The sequence below is a fragment of the Lepisma saccharinum genome, chromosome 8, assembly GCF_977018435.1.
Source record: "Lepisma saccharinum chromosome 8, izLepSacc3.1, whole genome shotgun sequence".
In the NCBI taxonomy this organism is placed as follows: domain Eukaryota; kingdom Metazoa; phylum Arthropoda; class Insecta; order Zygentoma; family Lepismatidae; genus Lepisma; species Lepisma saccharinum.
The window spans coordinates 60,050,460-60,075,174 of NC_139236.1; the positions used below are offsets into that span (position 1 = coordinate 60,050,460).

The 24,715-nt window shown below is 36.7% G+C and overlaps 1 protein-coding gene across 2 annotated transcripts in view; it reads right to left on the bottom strand.

Moving 5' to 3' along the window:
* Nucleotides 1-24,243, bottom strand: part of abs (ATP-dependent RNA helicase abstrakt) — a 79,491-nt gene extending 55,248 nt beyond the window's left edge. Inside the window, exons 1-9 of one of the 2 annotated variants that reach the window (XM_083126715.1) lie at nt 23,850-24,243; nt 20,124-20,240; nt 18,768-18,909; nt 17,065-17,200; nt 13,621-13,830; nt 12,922-13,055; nt 7,374-7,530; nt 3,599-3,679; nt 3,099-3,180 (exon numbers count right to left, since the gene is read on the bottom strand). In XM_083126715.1, coding sequence (XP_082982841.1) covers nt 3,099-3,180; nt 3,599-3,679; nt 7,374-7,530; nt 12,922-13,055; nt 13,621-13,830; nt 17,065-17,200; nt 18,768-18,909; nt 20,124-20,240; nt 23,850-23,903 — 1,113 coding nt within the window. In that variant the 5' untranslated portion in view covers nt 23,904-24,243. The remainder of the gene's footprint in view (nt 1-3,098; nt 3,181-3,598; nt 3,680-7,373; nt 7,531-12,921; nt 13,056-13,620; nt 13,831-17,064; nt 17,201-18,767; nt 18,910-20,123; nt 20,241-23,849) is intronic. The other variant, XM_083126713.1, reaches the window with a different exon arrangement.
* Between the last annotated feature and the right edge of the window lie 472 nt (nt 24,244-24,715).

A 24,715-nucleotide genomic window follows, 5' to 3' on the forward strand; every position in this document is an offset into this window, starting at 1 on the left:
AATCTTTATAAGATTATATCATATTCAAAGTTCATTCGAGTCATAAAAGGCTTCAATATAACTTAAACATCCAAGTTATTATAACATTGCCCAGTTTAATGCTTTAAAAGCAACAATTATTGTACAAATATATCACCATTCCATATTGCTAAATCTGTACTTATCTTTCATGTATGTTTCATGACTGATTGGCTTTTCCTTCTTTTTTTAAAGAAATTTCGTTGGGAGGTAAACGTGCGTTTTCCAAGAGAGTGTGTTTGAGAATCTGACAGGAGGAGGAGTGCACCTGTGTTAAGTGTGGGAAGGAGAAGAATGTTCGTTGTTCTTGTGCTCCTTTGGATCTTTTGGTGAAGTGGACAGAACAAGAGTACAGTGGATGAGAGGATATATCTTCCACTCAGTTATTCTACACCACGAGAAGATGAGCTTCTACCACCAGAACAATTTAGTGCTCTGCAGGCGAGGATAGCTGATCCAGGCAGACATGTAAGTTAAATCAGACTTCAGTATAGTGACAGTTGCACTTCTTACTATCGCCCCTCGTCTCCTAGACCCTCACGGACAGAGAAAATGTGGAAGCTAAGCGTGTGTACCTCCAATTTATCAAGTTGGATTTTTAACGTGCACGAACTGGACAAAACTTGCAATTCAAATATTTTATTTTTCTTTGGCCAACGGGGTTTTATCGTATGTAAAACAAATGGGTGGGAGAGTTGTAGTTATTGATTTTGTTTATGTCATTCTATAGAATAGATTATAGTATAAATTGACAGCTATTTATTTTTATTGTTGACCAAGAATAGTAATAGTAAATGGCAGAAACCCTTTCCCAGTGCCTGGTTGGAGTGGCAAAGGAGAAGAATGAACCCTGGGAGTCTCATGCTCTGACAATTCTTAACCCTTCGCTACCACTCTGCCCAGCATAATACCTATTGTAACGAGCGTTTCTGCAAGTTACATAATGGGGCGTTGTCTCTGCCAAGAGAAGGAAAGCAAAACCAGGAAATAGGACTTGCGTCACTATCACTTGTCTCATCCTCAACACATGTGATACAGACCAGGCCCTTCCTTCCCCCTCCCCCCCGAACCTATCAAGGGCAAGGTTCCTGACAAGGGTACCTACAGGAAGTTTGGTGGTTTAGCTCAACAAGGCCAGAGCCTTGGCCGTGAATATTCTGGGAGCATCCCTGACGATAAGCTCGAGGTCTACGGACCACAAGCCTTCGTCATGGTCAGCAAGGCCATACTTCCCCCCAGAAAGGACTGTCAGCCAAAATAACCACAAGGTTGCGTATACTAAGTTGGGTTGGGCAATTGAGACAAGGACGCCCATGTTAATAAATACTACGAGAATCATAGATCAGGGGGCTGAGTCCAGATACTCCGAGAGACGACAAGAGGCCGCGCCATAGCTCGCTGCTCCTATCTTAGAGGGTAAGCCTCAACTTAACCAAGTGGTGACACTTGGGACTTAATACTTATAAAAATAGCTCAAATCACTAAATGGCCATAGAGATAGGGAGTTAGTCTATAATCACTACTGTTAACCATTAGAATATTAAATAGCAGATATATATATTAAACGTGTTGCTTATTAATGTCTACCATCTGATGAAATAGTCCCCCTCGTAACGCCAGACACCCCACAAGCGTTACACTATACAGGGTCCAGTAGAGAAGTTAGATTGTTTTGAAATGTGAATAACACACTTAATTTTCAAAGGTACAGAAATGTATTACTACAGAAATACAGGTTATTGTATGCCATTTTTATTTACCACGACAGTTCGTGCAAAAAAAAATGATGCCTTCAATTTACTTCTATACACATTCAAAGGCCTTTTTCCTTTCCTTTTAAATGACCTACGTAAGATCTTGAGTCAGCGCTCTGTCTGTTTGAACAATTGAAAGAAATTCAAATCAACAATCAGCGATCCGGTGAGAAGTTGGTAGCCTGCTTAACTGTTTGTCAGCCCAGTAAGCATGGAGCCCTGGAATGTGCAAAATCGAGCGTTTGTTGTGGAGGTATTCTTCAAGACTGGAGAATCTGTATTGAAAATGCAGCATCTTTTTCAACGTCATTTTCATGTGGCACGCCATGGGTGTGTACCAAGCTGCAACACTATCCTCGCGTGGGTGCAGTACTTCAGATTGACAGCATCAGCTATGAATAGGTCACCACCTGGCCGTGATCGAACCCATGGCGTGCCACATAATTTGATTGATTGATTGATTTAGTTTATTTTACTTTGCGTTTTGTGCCTCTTGGCTAATTTGCGAAGATGGGGATGAGTGATGAAATGATGAAATTGATGAATGGACATTCACAAACAACCAAGCCCAAGCGGGATTCGAACCTGGGACCCTTGGCATCACAGCGCGAGCATGCCACATGAAAATGATGTTGAAAAAGATGCTGCGTTTTCAATACAGATTCTCCAGTCTTGAAGAATACCTCCACAACAAACGCTCGTTGTTGCACATTCCAGGGCTCCATGCTTACTGGGCTGACAAACAGTTAAGCAGGCTACCAACTTCTCACCGGATCGCCGATTGTTGATTTGAATTTCTTTCAATTGTTCAAACGGACAAAGCGCTGACTCAAGATCTTACATAGGTCATATAAATGGAAAGGAAAAAGGTCTTTGAATGTGTATAGAAGTAAATTGAAGGTATTATTTTTTTTTACACTAACTGTCGTGGTAAATAAAAATGGCATACAATAACCTGTATTTCTGTAGTAATACATTTCTGTGCCTTTGAAAATTAAGTGTGTTATTCACATTTCAAAACCATCTAACTCCTCTGCCGGACCCTGTATAATTTGAGTAGACTAATTTTAAGTGCACATAACATATTAAGATACCTCTAGACTTATGATTGAATAATGTATATTTTCATGGTTTATTTCCCAAGCAATAGCTACCATATTGATACAGAACACACACTAATACCAATTTTTTTTTTCTTACAGCATAGCACATGCCATGTTCCTAATTCACTCAACTTGATGTGTGAACAGACCAATTTTAATTTGGCTTCCTTTGGTTAAAACTGTATTGTGGAAGTACTTTTGTAACATTTAAATGCCAACATACCTTAAAAAAGGAGAATATTGTCCTCACATCTTCTTCAAATCCCATGTCAATCATTCTGTCAGCCTCATCCATACAAAGATATCTGAAATTTCATTGAATACATAGTTACTCTGTAAGCTGTGACCACATTTCTTTTATAATCTAGAAAATGCAGCAACACTGCACTAAATTCCCACGTTGCCACATTTTTTAAAGAGAAAATGGTTGTCATGAATTAATAAATAACCCTCATATATGATATAAATATATAGGGTGATTCAAAAGTCTGTTCCCAGAGGACAACAGCAAAAATTGGAAAGAGAGGAAGTTGTTCTAAATATGAGGGTTTCAATCTAAAAAGCTTGAATTTTCAATGCAGCATGAGGCTGTACACTTATCCTTTATCTCAACATGTTCTCAATTCATTTTAAATTTGCAAGTTATGATAAAGTATATGTTTTTCTTGTACCAATAACACTGCTTTACATCAATTAAACAATATGTTAAAAATTCATACTCACCGACATACATCCAATCTGACCACTTTCTTATCCAGCATGTCCATTAGCCTACCGGTTGTTGCTACCATAATGTGAACACCTCTGTGATATGGGGAGACAAAATCACACTATTAGGATCTGAGGAAAACTTGATTATACATACACATGTAATTACAAATAGAAGTACAAAAATACAATACAGGATGATTCATAATTCCCTCCAGGGTTTCCAGAATTGATAAAAAAGTAACCCAGCCATACACACCAGAAAGAAACAAAACATTAGATGCAGAAAGTCACTAAGCTTTTGTAGGACAAAAACACAGAGTGGCATTGTTACATCTTTTCTCCTATAGGAGTAGCAATGTTACAATTATGGTGTATATGAGAACAGAAAGCATCTCGTGTGTTGGAAATTAGCAAAAATGATTCAAAGATGAGGTGCAATGAAGTTTTTGTGCAATGAACCACAAAGCATAATGACTAGGGCTCAGAAGATGAAGACCTATAAATAGCCAGACCTGAAAATATCAAAAAAAGACCTAAAAATGGAAAAAAGGATGTATAAATGTGATCCAAATTAATTAATAACTTCAGTTTTAATTACATATTTAATGAATAAAAAAATACAAAAGTCTGGTGGTATGGAACACACAGTGCGAAAAAACTGAAAGCTTCAAAACAAGAGAAAGTTGCCACTTACAGCGCGACCTTCCAGAGAAGTTACGGTTAAAGGACCTTGTATCGTACCTGCTTCAGTCGTCTAAAAATGTTTTTTTCTCGTTTCAGGGATGGTTCAAATATATTTCTTTCTTTCTTTTTTGTTTGTTTCTTTACTACAGAAAGGATGTTTAAGAGGTGATGAGCTGATGATGATTGGAATTCAGAATGAGCAGTAAAAACGTAGTCGAAAGAAGGTGAAGTTGCAAGAAAAGTCGTTAAGACCTAAAAAAAATGCTAAAAAAGGACCAATAAGCCAAAAAACGCCAAAAAAAGGAAAAAAATGACAAATAAAACCCACCCTTTTCTAGTCTACAAGGACCCAAAATGAACATACATGTATATTATGTTGGGCCTCGCCTTCGGACACTAGGAAAAAAAAGATTCTTCCTCAACTTCCAAGCCCTAATAATGACCATGCCACTTAACATGAAGACTTCTACTGTATGGTGCATTTTTGAGAGTATATGGTTGGCAACTAACCTGTTATGTTGAACTCTTAAAAAGAGAGAAAAAAGATTATGATCTGAAATATTCATTTCTTATGACATGGATATAATAATATGTACGTTTCATGTAAATTCCTGATTTACTGTGTTCAAAGTTATTAGTGTTGATTGCACTCATGGGCATAACTTGGTACCTAACTTTGGGGTGGCAGGACCAAAATTTATCCATCCCATTGAAAATAGCATTCAGGATAATATTGCTAAATAACTGCTATATTTGTAAAATTATAAAGTTATATTAATATACAATCAATTTTTAATTAAAATTTTAAAAACATTAATTATTTATTGGAAAAATTAAGAAGCCGAATAGAAATTTAAACACACAGCAAACTTTTGTTGTTTAAATTTTGTTCAAACTTAGGAGATAAAAGAGCATTCTCCTTTCTGGTTGCAAAAATTAGTTCTTGGGGACTTGTTTTAAGTTGGCCTTCACCGCCTTGAAATACTTGTTTCAAATGATACATGTTAGAATTTTTTAATATTGAAGGAGAAGGTGAAACCGTTTCAACAGTGAATAGATGATTTTGCCCTGCTTTTCATGTTCTATAGTGAGGTTTAGTCTGGGGTGGATGCTGTCTAGTTTTTCCATCAAAAGGTTTATCTCTTCAGTTTTTTTGTATATGACTATAGTGTCATACCGTCCATATCTAATGAATTCGAGTTCTAGAGTTTGTAATATGCTTTTTTCAGCAAAAGCAGGGCAAAATCAATTTCTTGGACCTCACCATCAGCCACGGGAGCAACAAATTCACAACCACAGTTTTCAGAAAACCATATGCAGGTAACCAATATATCCAAGCACTATCCAACCATCCACCCCCAAGCAAAAAGCAAACGTATGACTAAACTTCTTCCGAAGAGCCTTCTCCTACTGTTCCAGGGAAGACGACCTGAGAGACGAGATAGCAACCATCACGGAACTGGCACTAAAACATGGATATACTGAATGTCAACTCTCCACATGGTGCAGCAAAGTTGAAATCCAAGTCAGACAACCTGCACCATCAACACAACCAGATCCCAGTAACAAAATTAAGTGGTTTGCCTTCCCCTACCATCCTACCACATCCAACCACCTTATGAAAGCCCCTACAACATCCAAATAGCACAGAAACCAACCTCCAAAATAGCTGACCAACTAAACAAACATAAATGATCCTTCCTCTCCCCCCCCCCCCCAACAACCCAGGTGTCTATGATGCTGAATGAGAGTGCAAGGCTCATTACATATGCAGATCCATCACTGAGAGAATTCAGCAGCACCTATCAAATGCAAAAATAGCCCAACCCACCACCGGACTTGTAAAAACATATCAAATTCCACAACCATAAATTCAAAAAAGTACATGTCAAATACAAAGCACACACTCTCATAGACATAAAAATCAAAGAAACACACGCCATCGTGAACTACAACCATTAACTAAACATAGATAGTGGTCAGGCACACCATGATTGGCTTCCCTTACTGCAGCAATTAACATCGGTGAACAGCAGATGACACATACGCAGACATACAGGTGACAACAGCAGAAACACACCAAGCAAAGACACAACGAATTCCAAAGAGGATGGTGGCAGTGACTACCAAAATTAATAGAAAATTACTTAAAACAGCTTCGCAAAAAACATGAGTACCTGTATTACCGTATTTACTCATGTATAATGAGCACTTTTTTCCAAAATTATTGCCCCCAAAAACTGAGGTGCGTATTATGCACGGAATAATTCAGACAGCCAACATGAAACCGTACAGGATCATTCCATGATTTTGGGACACTTGCATTGATTTTTCATGTTTACGGAACCTTATCATGTTATATATCATTGTAAAGCTTGAATCCTGCTGCAGTTTCTGAATATGGAAACAGTATTCCATACAAGATAACGACACTAATGTGAAATGCGGTTGAAATAAGTTCATCAAAAAATGAAGAAACATTCTGATTTTTATGGTACTTTGGATGAAAGAAAACATAAGGAAAAAGATAATAAAAATTAAAATGTATTACTGGCCAAATAATATGACATACATGTATTGTGTAAATTCCTTAATGTAAGAAATCTTGTGCTGCTCACTGTTATTTGAAAGGTCCTGAATGTGCCTCGTGTAAATGTTACATTAGTCACAGAAAGAAAAAGTATATATTTTGAAAAAGAAGGAATGAGCAATTGAATAGGTATGACGTCGTTCACTCTTCATCAGCATAGCAACAGATTTACAACCTACAACTAAGAAAGCCATTTCTTGAAACTGGATTGTACTGCGCATTATATACGAGATATAATTTTTTGTCACTTTCACCCATCCAAAACCAGTGTGTGCATTATACACGCATGCACACTATACATGCGTAAATACGGTATCTATTACCGTGGCTCTCATTCCCATAATATGAAAGCACACAGTTCAGTTAAATTAAGATCCATATTCATGAAAAGAACTGCATTTACCATAAAAAATACTACAAAACCATTTTTTTACAGTCCAGCTAAGACAAACTAAATATTCTGTACTACTTCAAATTAAACAAATTAGTAGGCAATGAAAAAATGAAACTTACTTCTTAATAACTTCCATTGATTCCGAAATTGAAATACCACCAATAGCAAGGCAGCATCTTATTTCTGGAAGACTTTCCTGCTGCAATGAATTTGTGAAGTGCTTGATTATATCATACGTCTGTTTTGCTAATTCCCGTGATGGACAGATGATCAAACCTTAAACAGAACAATAGTTTGTCTTGTATGTACGCATTGCTTGCATGATAGAATCATTTTCCTGTAGTTTACGGTTATTACAAGCATAAGAAAACAGTTTTTTCTTTGTGACGTTTCAGGAGAACACACGCTCCTTTCATCAGACATTTATTTTTATTTTGACTAAAGATACAGTTATAACAATGGTTAGTAATTTTTTAAACAAAAAGAATCTGTTATATAATGGATGTTGTCAATGTTACATTGTTGTAATATAGAAACTTAACTGTGAAAAAAGCAATCTGTTTTATTTTTATTTCAGATTTTTTTTAAATTATGAATCCCAAATATCATCAGGTAATTCAAATTCATCATTGTTTTCACAAAGTCTCTTGATGTTTTCTGTTACATTAAATTTTAAAGATGGTGGCTTACTCCATTTGTGAAAAAGAAAACTCCATACTGGATCTATGTTACCATTTTCATTATTTAATTTATTCCAGTGTTCTTCTGCAATGAACGAAGCTTCCCCGACATTCAACTCTGTGTTTCCCGTTAATCTTTTTAAAACCCTTCTCTTTTTAATTAAATGCTTCTCTTGGATGATATGAGCTGACAAACCTGTTCTTGGGTTTAGATTTATAATGTCCAAATCGTGTTCATGCCACCTTATTTCCATTTTCCTTGCTGTTTGTCCCACATAATCTTTTGAACATGAACAACTTATATTATATATTCCTGTGGTTTCCACATCTGGTAGAGAGTTTCTCATTTTGAATTCATTAAATGTACATTCCAAACTTCTTGGTGATTTAAAAACAATTTTGAAATTAAAACTTCTAAAAAATTTTGCAATTTTATGTGAGAATCCCTTGTGGAATGGAATGCACACAAATTTCTTTTCAACAGATTTTTCATCTTTGTCTGTATTTCTCTTTACCTTTAGTTTTCTTGCGACTTGTTTTTTGATTTGGTTTATTCTGTTAGTGTGAAAGCCATTTTCTTTTGCTATATTAAAGAGCCTTTCTTCTTCATTTTTGATATCCTCATTATTAGAACATAGTCTTTGTGCTCTCAGGAAAAAATTTAAAAATATGTTATCCATTGTTATACGCGAATGTTCTGATTTGGCATGGATGTATTTTTCCCCCGCTAATTTTTTCCTATGGACTGATGTTTGAATTGTTGAGTCAGTTGTCTTAATTTGCAGATCAAGGAAAGAAATTACATTGTTATTCATGGGTTTGCAAGTGAATTTTATGCGACGATGTGATTCATTTAACGATTTAAATACTTCCATGATGGTGTTCTCATTTTTAGCAATTATTAGCACATCATCTGCATATCTGATGTAGAGTTTGATATCCGCACCTATCGCATTAACAATTGGAGATTCTATGTAATGAAGGAAAATGCTGGAGATGATTCCGGATACTGGGTTTCCCACTGATAGACCATTACTTTGCTGATAGATTTTGCCATCAAATATGAAGTAATTGTAATTTGCACATACAGTAAACCATCGAACCATTTCCCATGATTCTACTGGGTTAACCTTCTTCTCAATAAGCCATCTGTGTAATGCATCTGTGGCACCTTCTATTGGGACACTAGGATATAAATTTTCAACATCAAAGCTTGCAATACGATACTCATTATTCCAAACAATATTTTTTAGTTTCTGTTTCACTTCATATGCATTTTTAACACTGAATGGTGTTTGTTGTTTAATTATAGCAAGTCTTTCAACTAAATATTTGGATAGTTTGTATGCAGGATGTGTGAAAGTTGCAATGATGGGTCGTATTGGAGTTCCCGGTTTGTGAGTTTTTGGTAGTCCAAAGGCAATCGGCAGGGTTGAATTTTTGACAATGAGTTTTTTCTTCATTTCTCTTGGTATCATGATACTGCTTTCAATTACTTTCTTTACCTCATTTACCTTGCAGAAGAACACTGGAATAAATTAAATAATGAAAATGGTAACATAGATCCAGTATGGAGTTTTCTTTTTCACAAATGGAGTAAGCCATCATCTTTAAAAATTAATGTAACAGAAAACATCAAGAGACTTTGTGAAAACAATGATGAATTTGAATTACCTGATGATATTTGGGATTCATAATTTTAAAAAATTCTGAAATAAAAATTAAACAGACTGCTTTTTTCACAGTTAAGTTGCTATATTACAACAATGTAACATTGACAACATCCATTATATAACAGATTCTTTTTGTTTAAAAAATTACTAACCATTGTTATAACTGTATCTTTAGTCAAAATGAAAATAAATGTCTGATGAAAGGAGTGTGTGTTCTCCTGAAACGTCACAAAGAAAAAACTGTTTTCTTATGCTTGTAATAACCGTAAACTACAGGAAAATAATTAAACAGAACAGCCACGATGTATTACATATTTAGACACACGCAAAATACTTTTGTAAGAATTATTTCTACACCTACCTTAGACAACAATTTGGTGTTACAATAATTTATAATTAAATATAACATCCTCTAATAATACTTACACTTCATCATCTTAAATCTATATTTTTTGAAACAAGAAATTTAATTTAATTATTGCAAAGCTCATGGGATATTGTATTGGTTCAACTTCTGGCATTCACAACCTGTTCCATTGTTCTAATTGAGTTGCCTTCACCTTGTCATCTTCAATAATTAATGTAGGTTATTTTTTAAACAAATAGACAACACACAATGAATGTAACAGTTTCAAAAAAACTCTTCAGAAGAGATACAATGTTATCAAATTTATAAAGCAAAGCATTAAGACTCTTTGTTAATTCATAAATATGTAAACATGTGTACTGTGGAACCTTTCAGGGAAGCAAGGTGAAAAAACTAGAAATGTACGAGAATGTAACATATGTGAAAATGTTATATCATTTTGCTCTATTAGGATCACAAAGATTGACTGCATAATGCAGGAAAATGTGAAATCCAGAAACGTAAAATCAGGGTTTCATTGTATTTGTATATTTCTTATTTTCTGTCACTTTTCTGTAACTTCTGTAACATGGGTATTTAAGTGGCGAGATGGAAAGTCAAATGCTTAAGGCGAAGAGTGACAGTTTTGCTCCAGGTGTGCATTTATTTCAATATCGTCGTAATGGACAATGCTACAAAAAATAACCCCAACTATACAAGAAAGTAGGGATGGGTCGATAAAGAAATTTTGGCTGTACCGATATTCTACCGATCTGATATAAAATTTCAAATGATGCTTGAAGAACCTTAATGGTTCATTTAACTCCTTAATATATGTGTGTTTTAAGGTCACTGCAGTGCAAAAAAAGTTGCATATTTACACATTTACTATTCTAAAAAGTAGGGCATGGAGATTCTCTACAAAAAAATAACAAAATGGCAGAATTTTGCACTAAATTATAAGATAAACTGCTCGCCATTAAAAATGCAACACCCAGAAGGAGTAATCGGAATCGGACGAAATGTGCACAGTGTGTAGAGGAGAGGTGAAGAAGGAAATGATTAGGTGTTCAAGGCCGTCATACGTCATGTGCGCCTGCCACGCCATCTGGTAAGTGGTACCTGTAGCAGGTCAGATAGGTGCAGAAGAACAGTGAAAGTGCATGGTCGTGAGTGTAGTGTGTTAAAATCTGTCAGCAATGCCACGTCGTCGAATACGGCAGCGATTCCAGCAGGTTTCCCAGTTCGATCGCGTCCGAATTGTTGCATACCGTGAATGCGGATTATCCTACCGTGAGAACGGTGCCCGTGTAGGATGGAATGCATCCACAGTGATACGTGTATGGAACCAGTGGGTCCAGGAAGGCACTGTAGAGCGACGTAGAGGTTCACAACGTCCGCGTCGGATGTTGGAACGAGAGGACAGACGTCTGATACGCATGGCCCTTACAGACAGAACGGCCACGTCAACGAGGATTGCGCATGAAGTACGAGATGTTTTACAACGTCCAGTGTCCCCACGAACCGTGCTTCGTCGTATGGGGAACCGGGGAATTTTTTTCCCGGCACCCACTGTTGCGAATTCCTCGGACGCTAGAGCATAGGCGTTTGCGTCTGAGATGGTGCCAAGACCGTCGTGCATGGATGGCGGAGTGGAATGCTGTAGTGTTCTCTGATGAATCCCGCTTCTGTATACAACATCATGATGGACGTACACGCGTGTGGCGGCACCGTGGCACTAGGCTTCATGACGCCTGCATCATGCATCATCACACAGGGCCTTCATTGGGTATCATGGTATGGGGTGCCATCGCCATAGGTGTTCGTTTGCATCTCGTACGCATTCAAGGGACATTGAACAGCCAACGGTACATCACACAGGTTCTCACCCCTGTTGCTGTCCATTAATCCATGCACTGCATAATGCCACTTTTCAACAGGATAACGCGTGCCCCCATGTTGCAAGGAATGTCCTCGCATTTATGGAAGCTAACCACGTGCCCCTGCTTCCTTGGCCAGCACGTTCGCCGGACATGTCGCCAATTGAACATGTCTGGTCCATGGTGGGTCGCCGGCTGGCCCAACTCAGGTTTCCGGCACGTAATGTTGAAGACCTCTGGCACCGTGTGGAAGCCGCTTGGGATGCCATACCGCAAGCAGACATCGATAGACTCATTCTGTCCATGCCTTGCCGTGTTGCAGCAGTTATTGCCGCCCGTGGAGGCTGTACAAGCTACTAGCTCCTTGGGGTTATGCAACCATGTTCTACGTGTATTTTTCCCCCGCTAATTTTTTCCTATGGACTGATGTTTGAATTGTTGAGTCAGTTGTCACACCACCGAGCTCTAACTGTAATCATTTTCTTATCTTATTATGAACTACATATTTGTCAAGTTTCGTGTTTCTATCTCATTTCCTTCTGGGTGTTGCAATTTTAATGGCGAACAGTGTATTTATAGATATATCAGAATGGTAAAATAATCGATAATTTTCCCGATATGGGCAGATACCAATAGAGTACCAATTAGTCTGTCCCATCCCTACAAGAAAGTATGAATTTCTCCCCATATTGCAAGTGGAAGCAGTACCTCAAATCTATTACTAAGCTAGACACGATGTTTGAAAAATATGATGAACAAGTATTTTCAGAATCCTGTGCATTCCTTATGAAGAAAAAACAACTTCAAGTTACGGGTAATCAAATGGGAGTTTTCAACTTTTCCGGTGTCAAATAAAATCTTCAACATGTCCTCTTTCAGTTCACGTGTTTATTCTACAGCATCGGAAGTTTGATATTCCTATGAGAGCAAGTAAAACAATACTCCACCAGCTCGCAGCAGGGAAAGGTGTGGGAGGGGTAGTTTAGGGCCTGTCCACTAAACTGTTTCTCCTGGCCTTAATGCACTCGGCTATTGAACAGGCTACATGAATGTAGTATCAGCACATGTGTGAAGAATAATTTACTTACCATAGGGTCCCTCATTCTTTATGAAAGGTAACCTGCATTCTTGTTCAAGGCAGAACATGATTAAAGGTAAAACAAAGACCAAAGTCTTTCCGCTGCCTGTAAATGCAATTCCAATCATATCCCTTCCAGACAATCTACAAAATAAAAATGAAACAATAAGTACAAGACAGAAGAAACACAAAAACCATAATGACAACTAAAGAGTTGCTCACATAATTTGAATTCAAATGCTTCATACATTTCAGCAGTTTAAAACAAATCTGAAGAAAGGACATGCATATTACATTGAATCCTTACATACTAGTCTATTGAAATCTTGTATCATTTTGTATTTGCAATCGTATATGTATGGGTAACCATAACGATGAGATGATTAGATAAAAGTAATGAAGGAACACTCACTGTTTTTGCATTAGCTATCGCTTTCTCTACTTTCTATTTCGGTCTATGTTTTGTCACTTTACTACCTCTTGGGTTAATCATGACAACGAAGATGAATAATGAAATTGCAAGTACAGGGTACACAATTAACATCTTTATATAAAATGCAGTCTATTGTCAGCATTATACCAGCACAGGTTGATAATTAATATCTCTCTTATGTATCAGTCTCTTCCCCAATATTCAATAATATCTCTTGCATAATTGTGGTTCATTCTTTCCCATGTAATTCAAATATGTACACTCAGCAAGACTTACACTGTAGGAATTCCTTGGACTTGGATCGGTGTCGGCTTAGATATGCCCTTCTTTTCCAAGCCACCGAGAATACCCCTTGGAAATTTCATTTCTCGGAAAGATTTAATGGGTGGGGGAATGTCCTCCCCCTCCACAAGGATCCTCATCTTCATCCTCACTCGCTCATGCCTTCTCATGGACATTTCACGGATATAATGGGGAGGTTTCCAGCTGTCAAAAAGAAAAAGGTGAGTTCCAAGTAATGAAAATATGTAATATGTACATCAGAGTGCTGCAGTGAGATGATTTTGCTCAAGTGTCAAATAGTTTACAACAGGGCTCGAAAAATCTCGGTCGCAAGGTCGCCATGGCGACTAAAAATTTCAGCCTGGTGACTGTGATCTTTTGCTGTAATATGTACGAAATTTTGATGATTCTAAGTTCAAATTGCAGTAAGTTAGCAAATGTTTTTTTTGGGTTTTTTTAACAACGTTGTGAACATTCCATAGAGTCCGTAACAATTTCTTACCCTTTGTCCCCCAACACCCCATTTCCTGCTTTCTCAAATAATTTAGCGATGTTTTGAATACCGTGATGCTCAGCATCTTATACAGTGTGTTTCAAAAGTCGCACAACACAAACTTTGGAAATGTATATCATGAAAACCGTAAGAGATATTTACACCGGGTTTTCTGCATTATAAAGCCTCATCCATTGAGATACTTTTCAATGCTTAAAATTATCAGTTCACTCCGTACAGAAAATTATATAAATTAATAACTGATGGAAAGCACCATTCAAATTTTTCCAGAAATGAACTTGAGTAAGAAAAATATGTAAGAAATTATCAAAGGGCCATAATTAGACATTAGATGACTGAAGCCATGTCAGTCTGTCATTTGCGACAAATACTGGTCATGTGCAACATTTGATGAATTTTTGACTGACGATTTTATGGCAACACTAGCAGGTCGATATATTGCCAACAGTCGTATGCAACATGTGAATTGGCTATACATTTACGTGAAAAATCGTAAATCAAGATTTTGTGCCGAAATTGGACTCTTGAGAGAATCCTAGGCTGCCCCTGGTTACACTGAATTCTTTTCGCTCACTTCCGCCGCTACTGTGCCTGTTTTTTTAATTGATTCAGCATGGTGTATTCATTGGAGCAATGTGAGTGCATTGCTGAAGAGTATTTTACTACTCATTCTTACACTCATGTGCAAGAGGTTTTCCAATAAACATTCCCTGCTTCTGCTGTACCTCACAAAGCAACTGTTTTATAACCAGTCAAGCACCAACAAATGATCCCACAAATTGTTTGAGTTGGTATTTATTGTTGAAAATCAGTTCTCAGATGTTTTCAGCAAATTAACAATGTTTTTTTAAAATAATGTAATTGCTTTTATTTAGATAAATGCTAACATACGAACCCAGTTATAGCCTACAGGATTAGTTTAGTGCAGAAAACCCGGTGTAAATATCTCTTACGATTTTCATGATATACATTTTCAAAGTTTGGATTGCGCGACTTTTTAAACATACTGTAGTATGCACAATTGCTAGTAGGTGGTTTCCTGGCACCTAGCTTTGAAGAAAAATTTTCGAGCACTGGTTTACAAGGACAATGCTAGGCAGCATACGGCATTGAGAGCTTCTTCCCTCGAGTGAATAACACTTGAACAGACAAACACTCAAGCAGTACACAGTCAAAGCCCAGTAGTACACGTCGCCCTCAAACATGGATCGTGAAGTGAAAGATGCAGTGAAATTGAAACTTAAGTGAACATAGTCATTATCTCCCTGTTAAAATGTAGTCTGTGGGCTGAAACTGCCAGGATGGATATTTTACATAGGATTATTGTCACATTAAAATGATATTCCATTGTAAACGCTAGGGTGGGAGATTTGAACGAGTTTAGCGAGCAGAAGTGGTCCAATGCAATACTCCAATGTACATATCAAGGACATAACTTCAGAGAAAATTTCCAGTAAATACAGAATAAACAAGGTATAATTTATATTCTTATTTTAAAATTTTTACTTTCCCCAAATATGTTTTTCTCTTACATTTTGGAGTTCAGTATCATCCAGTAACACACATTCCTTTCCCCCAAATAGCTCAGTGACCTTGATAACATCCACATCCATCCTATGTTGAATAGTTACGCAAACTAGTTTCAAATCTGGAATACTTTCAAAACATGTTAGCCTATAAATCATTAGACTAATAAATATCATTATAATGATGCACCCATGATTTGCCCTGGGTTTAAACCTGACAACCTATGAATTCATAGCATGTTATGATGACCACTGTGCCATGAAGGCTAGCAAATTCAGAATTCATGGTATCCATTGCTATATTGTGAAATCCTTCTTTTGTGCTGTTTTCTTTTTCAACTGAACAAACTGTAATAAATATAAAAGGCAAAAAAACCACATGAAATTATAGTCTTGCAGACTCAATATATATTCAGACATGCTTCATGTATTTCATTTATTGTAACATGGACAGCGTGAAAGAATTTCTTCAAGTTTTGGAGGGATGAGTATGATAACTAACGGAAGTGCCTGGTTGTTGTGTAACTCTTCAACATTATTTTCAGGTATCTTAATACAACATGCCAGTTGTGAGACTTTTAAAAGTTTGTTCAAACGATTTCTGTTTAGCTCCCACCCTCTCGTGGGTGATTGAAGTGGTGGGACATGAGGGATACATGCTCCAAAATAATCTGGAAAAAAATATATGTAGATGATGATGATGTGCTATTGATTATGCCTCCAGGACACCTCCCCCCCTGCTATAAGAATGCCCACTATTAATAAATCATGCTTTACTATCGGAATATTAGGTCAAAAATCCAACCAATACAGTAAGAAATATAACACATACATAAACACATTCTAAAAATGAATTTGATGAAGAAACATTCTCACAGAAACATTCAGGCCAAGACCAGGACTTGAACTCAAATTCAGTGGAGAGTTCATAGGTCATCAACAAGCTTGGTCACTGAACATTTGTTGTTGTTCTTCCCAGCACATATTTTTAGCTTTATCATACGGTAATCAAAGGTAATTAACATAAAATTATAGCCTGTGATACAACCTTCATTTCACAATTATTTCATGAAGATGAAATAAAGCATAACAAATCTTGGAAGATTGTTTAAAGTCCACTTTATGCTAAAATAGGCTAATCGATACTTGACCTTCAGTTTACAGTGGAATCCAAATCATTTCAAATCAAACACTGATAACAAGTGTACTTGTTTTTAAAAGTGTTTATGTGATACATAAATTGTTTGCACCCAAGCACACCTTATGTTATTAACAAGTATTTTATTTCTGCAATACCACATCAAATCAACGAGCACGTTTAATGCAATTCTGATGTGTTTTCTCTTTCATCCACAATTTGTAACATGCAAATTTCGAATTTTGTACACTGTCCAGTACCTTGTTCTAATTGCTTCTTCGTACTGAATGCCCTTGGCCAACTCAGCAACACCCATGAGTGCCTTCTTCTCCGCAACACTCTCTAGAATCTTCTCCTCTTCCTTCAGCTGTCTCTCCATAGCACTCTCCTTCTTTGCTAGAATATGAGTGAAACACGTTATGAAGCAATCCAAGCATAAATGAACCCAGAAAAAAATCAAATAAATATTTTGAAATTATGATACAATACAAATTTCTTGAATTCTTTAAAAGCTTTTCTACCTCTTAGGTTAATCATGATGATGATTTATTCATTGATTGATTGAGTTGGTGTTTTAAGTCCAGTTTATGTACAGTAAGGCTAATTGGGGCTGGGCCTACAGTTTAAAGTGGGATCTGAACCACTACCTCCACCGGGTATCAAACCTGGGACCCCTTGATTACAAGGCTACCACTGCGGCATCGGGGAGGCATGATCGTGATGATTAAGATGAAAGGTGAGACCCACACAATAACATACTCATGTCTTACCCAGAGTTCAAACCTGGAACTTCTGGCTTTGTAACATGTTATGATGAATACTCCACAACAGAGGGCCGCTACAATTCACTGAATATAGCTTTTGAGAAAGATGGCAGTGTGTAACAATGAAACACTGAATGTACAAGAAGTCTCTTAGGGACAATAATATATTCTTCTACTTATTTACTCATTCATAAAGTTGCAACATGCAAAAAATATATATGTGTAAAAAAATAAAAGTTATTACATTATTGTGAATAGATTCTCTCAGGCTATGGGCCTGTTTTGGAAGGTACTCAAAGCTTTTGAGAGCTAACGTCACTCTCACCTTTAGGATAGAAGAGCAGTGCTGAGCATCTACTGTGCACTAGACATGGCTTCCGATCGGTCTGCCATCTTCACTGGGAACCTCCACCTCCGAACACATATAAACCGCGTTCATACTCAGTTCTGCGCTTGCACCCTATAGACGAGTGACGTTAGCTCTCAAAAGCTTGGAAATTCTTATGGAACTCACCTGGTTGATAGTCCCAAATAATCTATTCATCATTAGTCGCCAGGAAAGCTTCAAGACTTATTTTATAATTATCTCCTACATGCTAAGGCACAATTTTCTTTTCACAAATTGAATTATCTTATTCGAACTGCATCACGGAAACTTATATTATTAAATATTTCCATCAGTTCCACATTCACAATTAAAGTAATTAAATACCGAGAAAAATAGTATTCACTTTTTCCACGAAGTTGTTTTATTTGTAGTTCTATTAATTTCAACTGCAACCATCAGTGCAACAAGTTCCAATGAGGATGGTGGCAGTGGCCACTAAAATTAATACAACTACAAATAAAACAGTTTTGCAGAAAAAGTGAGTACTACGCATCTCTCATTTCCCAATTATGAAAAGTAATTAAAGTTTATTGAAGTGACGTCCTACCGTTTGGTTTGATGTTTTTAAGTCCACTTTATGCGCAGTAAGGCTAATCGGGACTGGACCTACAGTTTAAAGTGGAATCCGAACCACTTGTGCCTCCACCAGGTATCGAACCCAGGACCCCTTGATTACAAGGCAATGACGCTACCACTGCGCCATGGGGGAGGCCCTGAAGTGATGTCATACCAACTGTACAACCGCAGTTAATTGATTATTATGGTCAAATACATAGAAGAAAATTATATTATTGTTTCTTCATTCCATTACCTTCAGCAAGCTTCTTGAGTTCAGTGTGCTGATCCAACAAGCTGATATTTGATTTCCTCCCCCACACCTGTCCATCTTCCTCTTCTCCATTCTCCCTCTCATTTTCACTGGAGGACTTTCCCCTGTGGTCCTCATCCTTTAACTGGAAAATTAACACAATTAAACCTTGTTCCGACGTTACAAAAACACTAAATCTGCTGACCAAGGCAGTTTTATTACACAATGAAAAACAAAAAACAAAAAAACACCATACCATTATATTTCAACCCTGTTTCAGGACCTCTTCATACTAAGTCACAAATTCAATGCAAATGCAGAATTATAGTCTGTAGAAGGCTCTGATACAGGGTTGAAATGTTAAGTGCATATTGTTTTTTAGTGGATTTAGTGCCTTTGGAATATTAAGTTACAATAACTACAATGCAACAGCAAGGTGTTTGTATTTTTTTACTTTTCTGGTGTTTTGGCTGAAATACAGCTTAAATGAAATTGATGGAACGGGAAATTGCAAAGCAACACACATGGAAAGGTCAGGATTCAAACCCAAAAGCTTCAACAGCGAGACTAAAAGCAACCACTTAATTCGGCCACCAAGGCAGCTAACAAGTTATTGTTGAGGCACACTGACAAAATGTGTAATCCAAGTAGTACTGTTTTCTTATAGAGTGACTACAAACAAAAGAACCTTCGACTAAAATCGTTTGCGCACCTTCCCCTCGATCCGTTCAGCTCAGGCCATTAGGAAGCATGGTTCACCCTGGCCCTGCCCACCTCACGGGAGTACGGTGCACAGGAGTTGCGGGTCTGTGCAGGCTTTTTTGTCTGTGGTTCCACTATAGTTAATCAGCATGCACAGAATGCAAAACGTAGTAAAATCTGTTGCAAACGGCAAAAATTGTCCTTTTTCACAAACATAAAATCTATGTTGCAAGCTTTAACAATGCTGATGATGACCACTGGAGAATCTTGATACTTTACGAAAAACACCACAGTACGAAAAACACCACAGTGAAGGAAATGTTATGTACGCATTTGATGCCAGTGTAAAAAGCTGCTTCAGTGGCCAATTATGATGAGTGGTCAACCCATAATCTTCCCACGGAGGGTTCCAGGTGCAAGTCCTGTCCTGGGCATTTCTTTGCAAGTGTCCCTTCATCTAATCACAATTAGCAAAAAGTGACAGAAAAACACACACAAAAGTGTAAAAACTTAATTGTTAAATTGAAAGGGTGTGGTTGTTTTACATTGCATTCTTTCTTGTGCTTCAATATTGTTATGTACCACCGTAGTGCATTTACTTATGAACAGTAACAGAACTTTTTTTACCTTAAAAACAAGAAGATATTATAACGGTACCTGTCCTAGCCTTCCTAGTTTTCTTAGCTGCTGTTTCTTTCTTTCTTTCACAGGAACATAGGGCACATAACCATCGTCACTATCTGAGCTGTTGCTGGACTCTTCTCTCCTGTACCTCTGAAAATAAGAAAGAAATATGAGACAAAGACACAAGAATACATAGAAATCACATGTATAACAGAATTATTTTCTGCATTAAAACAGGCCAACTTAAAACATAACATTTTACACATGTGACTGCTACTTTTCATATGAATCAACTTTGTTAACAGTGCAGAAAAGCTTGAATTTAAGGGCATTTACAGCATATATAAAATATATAGAATGTGTTCATGCATATTAGTGCAATGCTTGGAAAGCTGTATTAACCATGTATTTTTTTACATAAAATCTAAAGTGTGTGTGTGTATTTGCACTTCACATTATATTTCACAATAGCAAAGGAGGAGTAGGCAAAAAAATATGAATTATGTTCTGTATTAGTCAGTGTGTACATATTACAAAGTTCAGATCCTTTGACCCTCTGTACCCTTTCAAGAAAGTGAAATATTTTGCACTATTTTGGTTTATAAAGATTGTGTTATGAATGTTTTCCGATTAAGCTCACAAATGTGATGTGTTATTGTGAAGTAAAGTATATTTGTTACCTTAACGTGAAGCAGAACAGCCCGAAGGCTTTGCAAAAGTGGGTATACCACCCAACATGACATTCCATAAATGCATTATAAAATAAATTAAATCAAACATGAAGGACTGAAAACTTCTGAAATGGAAACCGAACTAGAGGTAAAATTAGGAGTGTTACATATATTGATGTTTATAAATTTATGGCATTAGGTTAGGATTTAGATTTGGTGCTTATAGCAATTTAAGTGTTTGTTAAGTACACTAAGTTTGATTGTGTAATCTTTTCAGCATGTTCTTTAGTTATCTGGGGGTGTATAGAACTAGTTATACTAATAAAAAGTGGTGAAAGTACTCCGAGATGACAGGATTTTTCCTTACACGAGCCATACTTTGGGGATCAAATATCTTCGTTATTTGAATTTTCTGTGGTCTAGAACCAATTTTATAGTACACAAAACATAAAAATCTGTCAATTTAAATAAAAGTCAACATAATTCTTGAAGGGATACAGTGGTTCAACGGCCAGCAAAGTTCTTCACAATCCTTCCTGTTATCACATTCATTCACAAATTTATGAAAATTACATTTAAAAGATATACCTTATGATGATGCTATAATGTACATTTCTCAAATCTAATTTTCATGTAAAAATAGTGCATATTGTAGTTTCTGAAAAAACTCCAGGTGTATCTATTGCTACATCTTATTCAGGACTCGAATGAAATTTACATAAAAGGGTGGTTCACTGACATGAAAGGGTGGTTCACCAATATTTTTAATAATGCAATCTTTAATGAAATGACAAGCATCCCATTCATATCGTCAGCCCTAATGAGATTTTGTTATAAGTCCAGTGCTTGGTATCAAACTCATGATTCCTTGAAAGATAATGACGTTACACCTACCACTATGTCATTTTTGGGGAGGTTTGTCAGCTCTAATAGGATAATACGAACACAGAACTAATATTGTATAATTTTCTTCCTTCCCATAAACATTGATATAATTATTTCAATAATATATATTGTTTTTATACTTTAAGGTTCAGGCTCCGTGTCATATTATATATGCTGCTATTCTGCATTACATTACATGGAAATTGAGAATATAACAAGCAGATGGCAAGAGTACCCCAACAAATAAGAGAAAATCATTCAATACTCTACTGAACCATCCATAACTAGATAGTTCCTCCTACCAAATATGTAAATGCAAAATACAGGGGATAAAAATATGTTTGCACATAAAACGCAACAGAATTTACTACACATCATACACTTGCATGGGTATGTAGCGAATTCATCTAAATGAAAATCATCATATAACATGAGGAAGATAGGCCAATCTAAGGAGATGGCCATTGGACAAAATTATAGGGTAACAGTATGGTATAGTGAAAACACATTTCTTCAAATTTACAGGAGAAACTACTTACGGAAATGAGTTTCTGTAGACTTTTGGAAGCTCGTGGAAATATTTTCTCCCTTCGTTTGGCCGGTAAATCATGTATTTTGCGACATTAATGTATCTCTGATGCACGATAACTCTTGCCACCATTACCGTTGACTACGTGAATCAAATGTTCTGTGCATTAGATTATGTAATGTTTTTTTTTTTCAATTTAATTTTCTATGTTTGCCTAACCTAACTGAACCTAACCTTCCGTGAATGGTTTGTGGATCAATTTTCGCTTAAAAACCTTCTGTGAATAGTTTGTGCGGCATTTTTCGGTTAATAAGTGTTAGTGTAGCAACCACGCGGTAGTTTTACAAGATAACGTGTGAGCGGTTTTTTTTTTTCCAATTCAATTTTCTATGTTTGTCTAACCTGACTGAACCTAACCTAACCTTCCGTGAACGGTTTGTGGATCAATTTTCGCTTAAAAACCTTCTGCGAATAGTTTGTGCGGCATTTTTCGGTTAAAAAGTTTGAAAACACTGCATATCAGCTGACGATAGACAACATGAGTCAAGATTTGCCCACCATGTTGTGTGTAACGAAAGCGAATTATCAACGAACAATAAATACTTGTAATGTGAAAAATTACGCTTTTTTCGGGGAAAAAGGAAAATCCCACGCTGAAAAATGGCATGAGTTTACAATACCGGACCACTCTCCAATTTCTATGAAATTTCGCATACTCACTAATTGAGACTTCCTAATCACAAATCTGCATCTAATAATTGGCGGTCAAGCATGGAAATTGTAAAATAACGTGTACAAGTTGTAGAATAACCTTGTTAAATACCACGATGATTCTCCATACAAAGCAATTGACAACCATGTTTCTTTCGCATTTCTTGTCGCACAACAGTTTTCCTACCTTGTGTTCGGACGTCAGACAAGGAATGCCTACAAGGTTAGGTTAGGTTCCATTAGCATAAATACAACGAAAAATTATTATTTACACTAAGAGAACTAAACACACTAAAATTGAAAAGATTTCTGCCTTGACGTCAGAACACAAGGTTGGTCATGTGTTATGCGATAAGTGAGACCCAATTCGTTATGCTGTATCCAGCATTGCCACACTGTTGCATTCTCAGTTACATTGTGTTCAGCATGGAAGAATGGCAGGAGACACGTACAACAGTTTTCCTACCTTGCGTTCGAGGAATGTCTACGAGGTTAGGTCTGTTAGGTTAAATTCCATTAGCATAAATACAATGAAAAATTATGTAGACTCGTTTGATTACGTACGTTTGGCAATGGTGTATTGCACGCTGATTTTTTTTATGTTGGGAAAATGGCGTCTGCTGTTCTTACGGTAGGGTTATGTTACGTTAGGAAAACATAGTTTATTTAGTTTTTCTCTACATTTCCATACTTGACCGCCAATTTTTACATGCAGATTCATGATTAGGAGGTCTCAATTAGTGAATAGGCAAAATTTCATAGCAATTGGAGAATGGTCAGGTATTGTAAACTCGTACCCTGCATTGAGAAACATTGTTCAGATTTTATATTACAGTCGATGTAGGACATATCAATATAACTTAGTGAAAAGTGTAAACAGACAAATAATAAATCCGAACTGGTTGACATGCACATCTGTGTTTTTCTACTGTGGAGCCCTAGAAAGATGACAATTGTGCTTACTTTTCTTGGAGGTTCGGGGTGCTTTACATCCACTGAATGTTTTTCTGTTTCCATTTTTGTTTTACACAAGAAAAATGTCAACACTTTTTCTCTACACCATTGTTGACGTTCAATTAATGTAAGAGTTAAGGTGAATACTTTTTGTTGATATTTTGTTTACACAGAGACAAAGTCACAAACACTCAGCGATTGACCAAAGTCGCACTTGTCGCACACTGTATTACACCAGTCGTCTACCGACGTCACTGCGGAATATCTTCGTTGAAAGGTCTGTTAGGTTTAGTTCCCTTTCCATAAATACACTTCAGATTTTCGGTGGGTTGACAAAAAAGGTGTTATTTTTGCTAAGAGCTCTAAACTTAACATGACTAACCTAATAACCTAAAATCTATACTGACGTCAATAGGCGACTGTGTTCAATACGATGTACGATAAGCGAGATCCGACCGGTTTCTTTTTCTTTGTTCCAAAAGATGGCAGCACTATTACGAGGTAATAAAACACAAACGGTTTGCGTGTATTCACTTCAAGTTCAATTACGCCGCTTTGCTGCCTTTAGGATAATCGAGACAGTGAGAATTACAGAGGGGTCCGACTATATACAAATAGGATCATGAAGTTGCAAACTGGGCAAACATCCCCCCTAAACAGTGGCGTAGCAGAGCACTGTGCATAAATATCTCATTTCTGGAATTTTGAAAACCAATAAAAGCATTTATCCTTCGGTTCCTGCTTTTGCACCGAGTTATTATAGTTGTTTTTTTGTTGTTTTTTTGGAAATTCTGCTTGAATGCTAATTATTTGAACTCCATGTCTGTTCTTGAAGATTTCCTGGCGGCGAATGATGAAGAGATTTTCTTGGCATA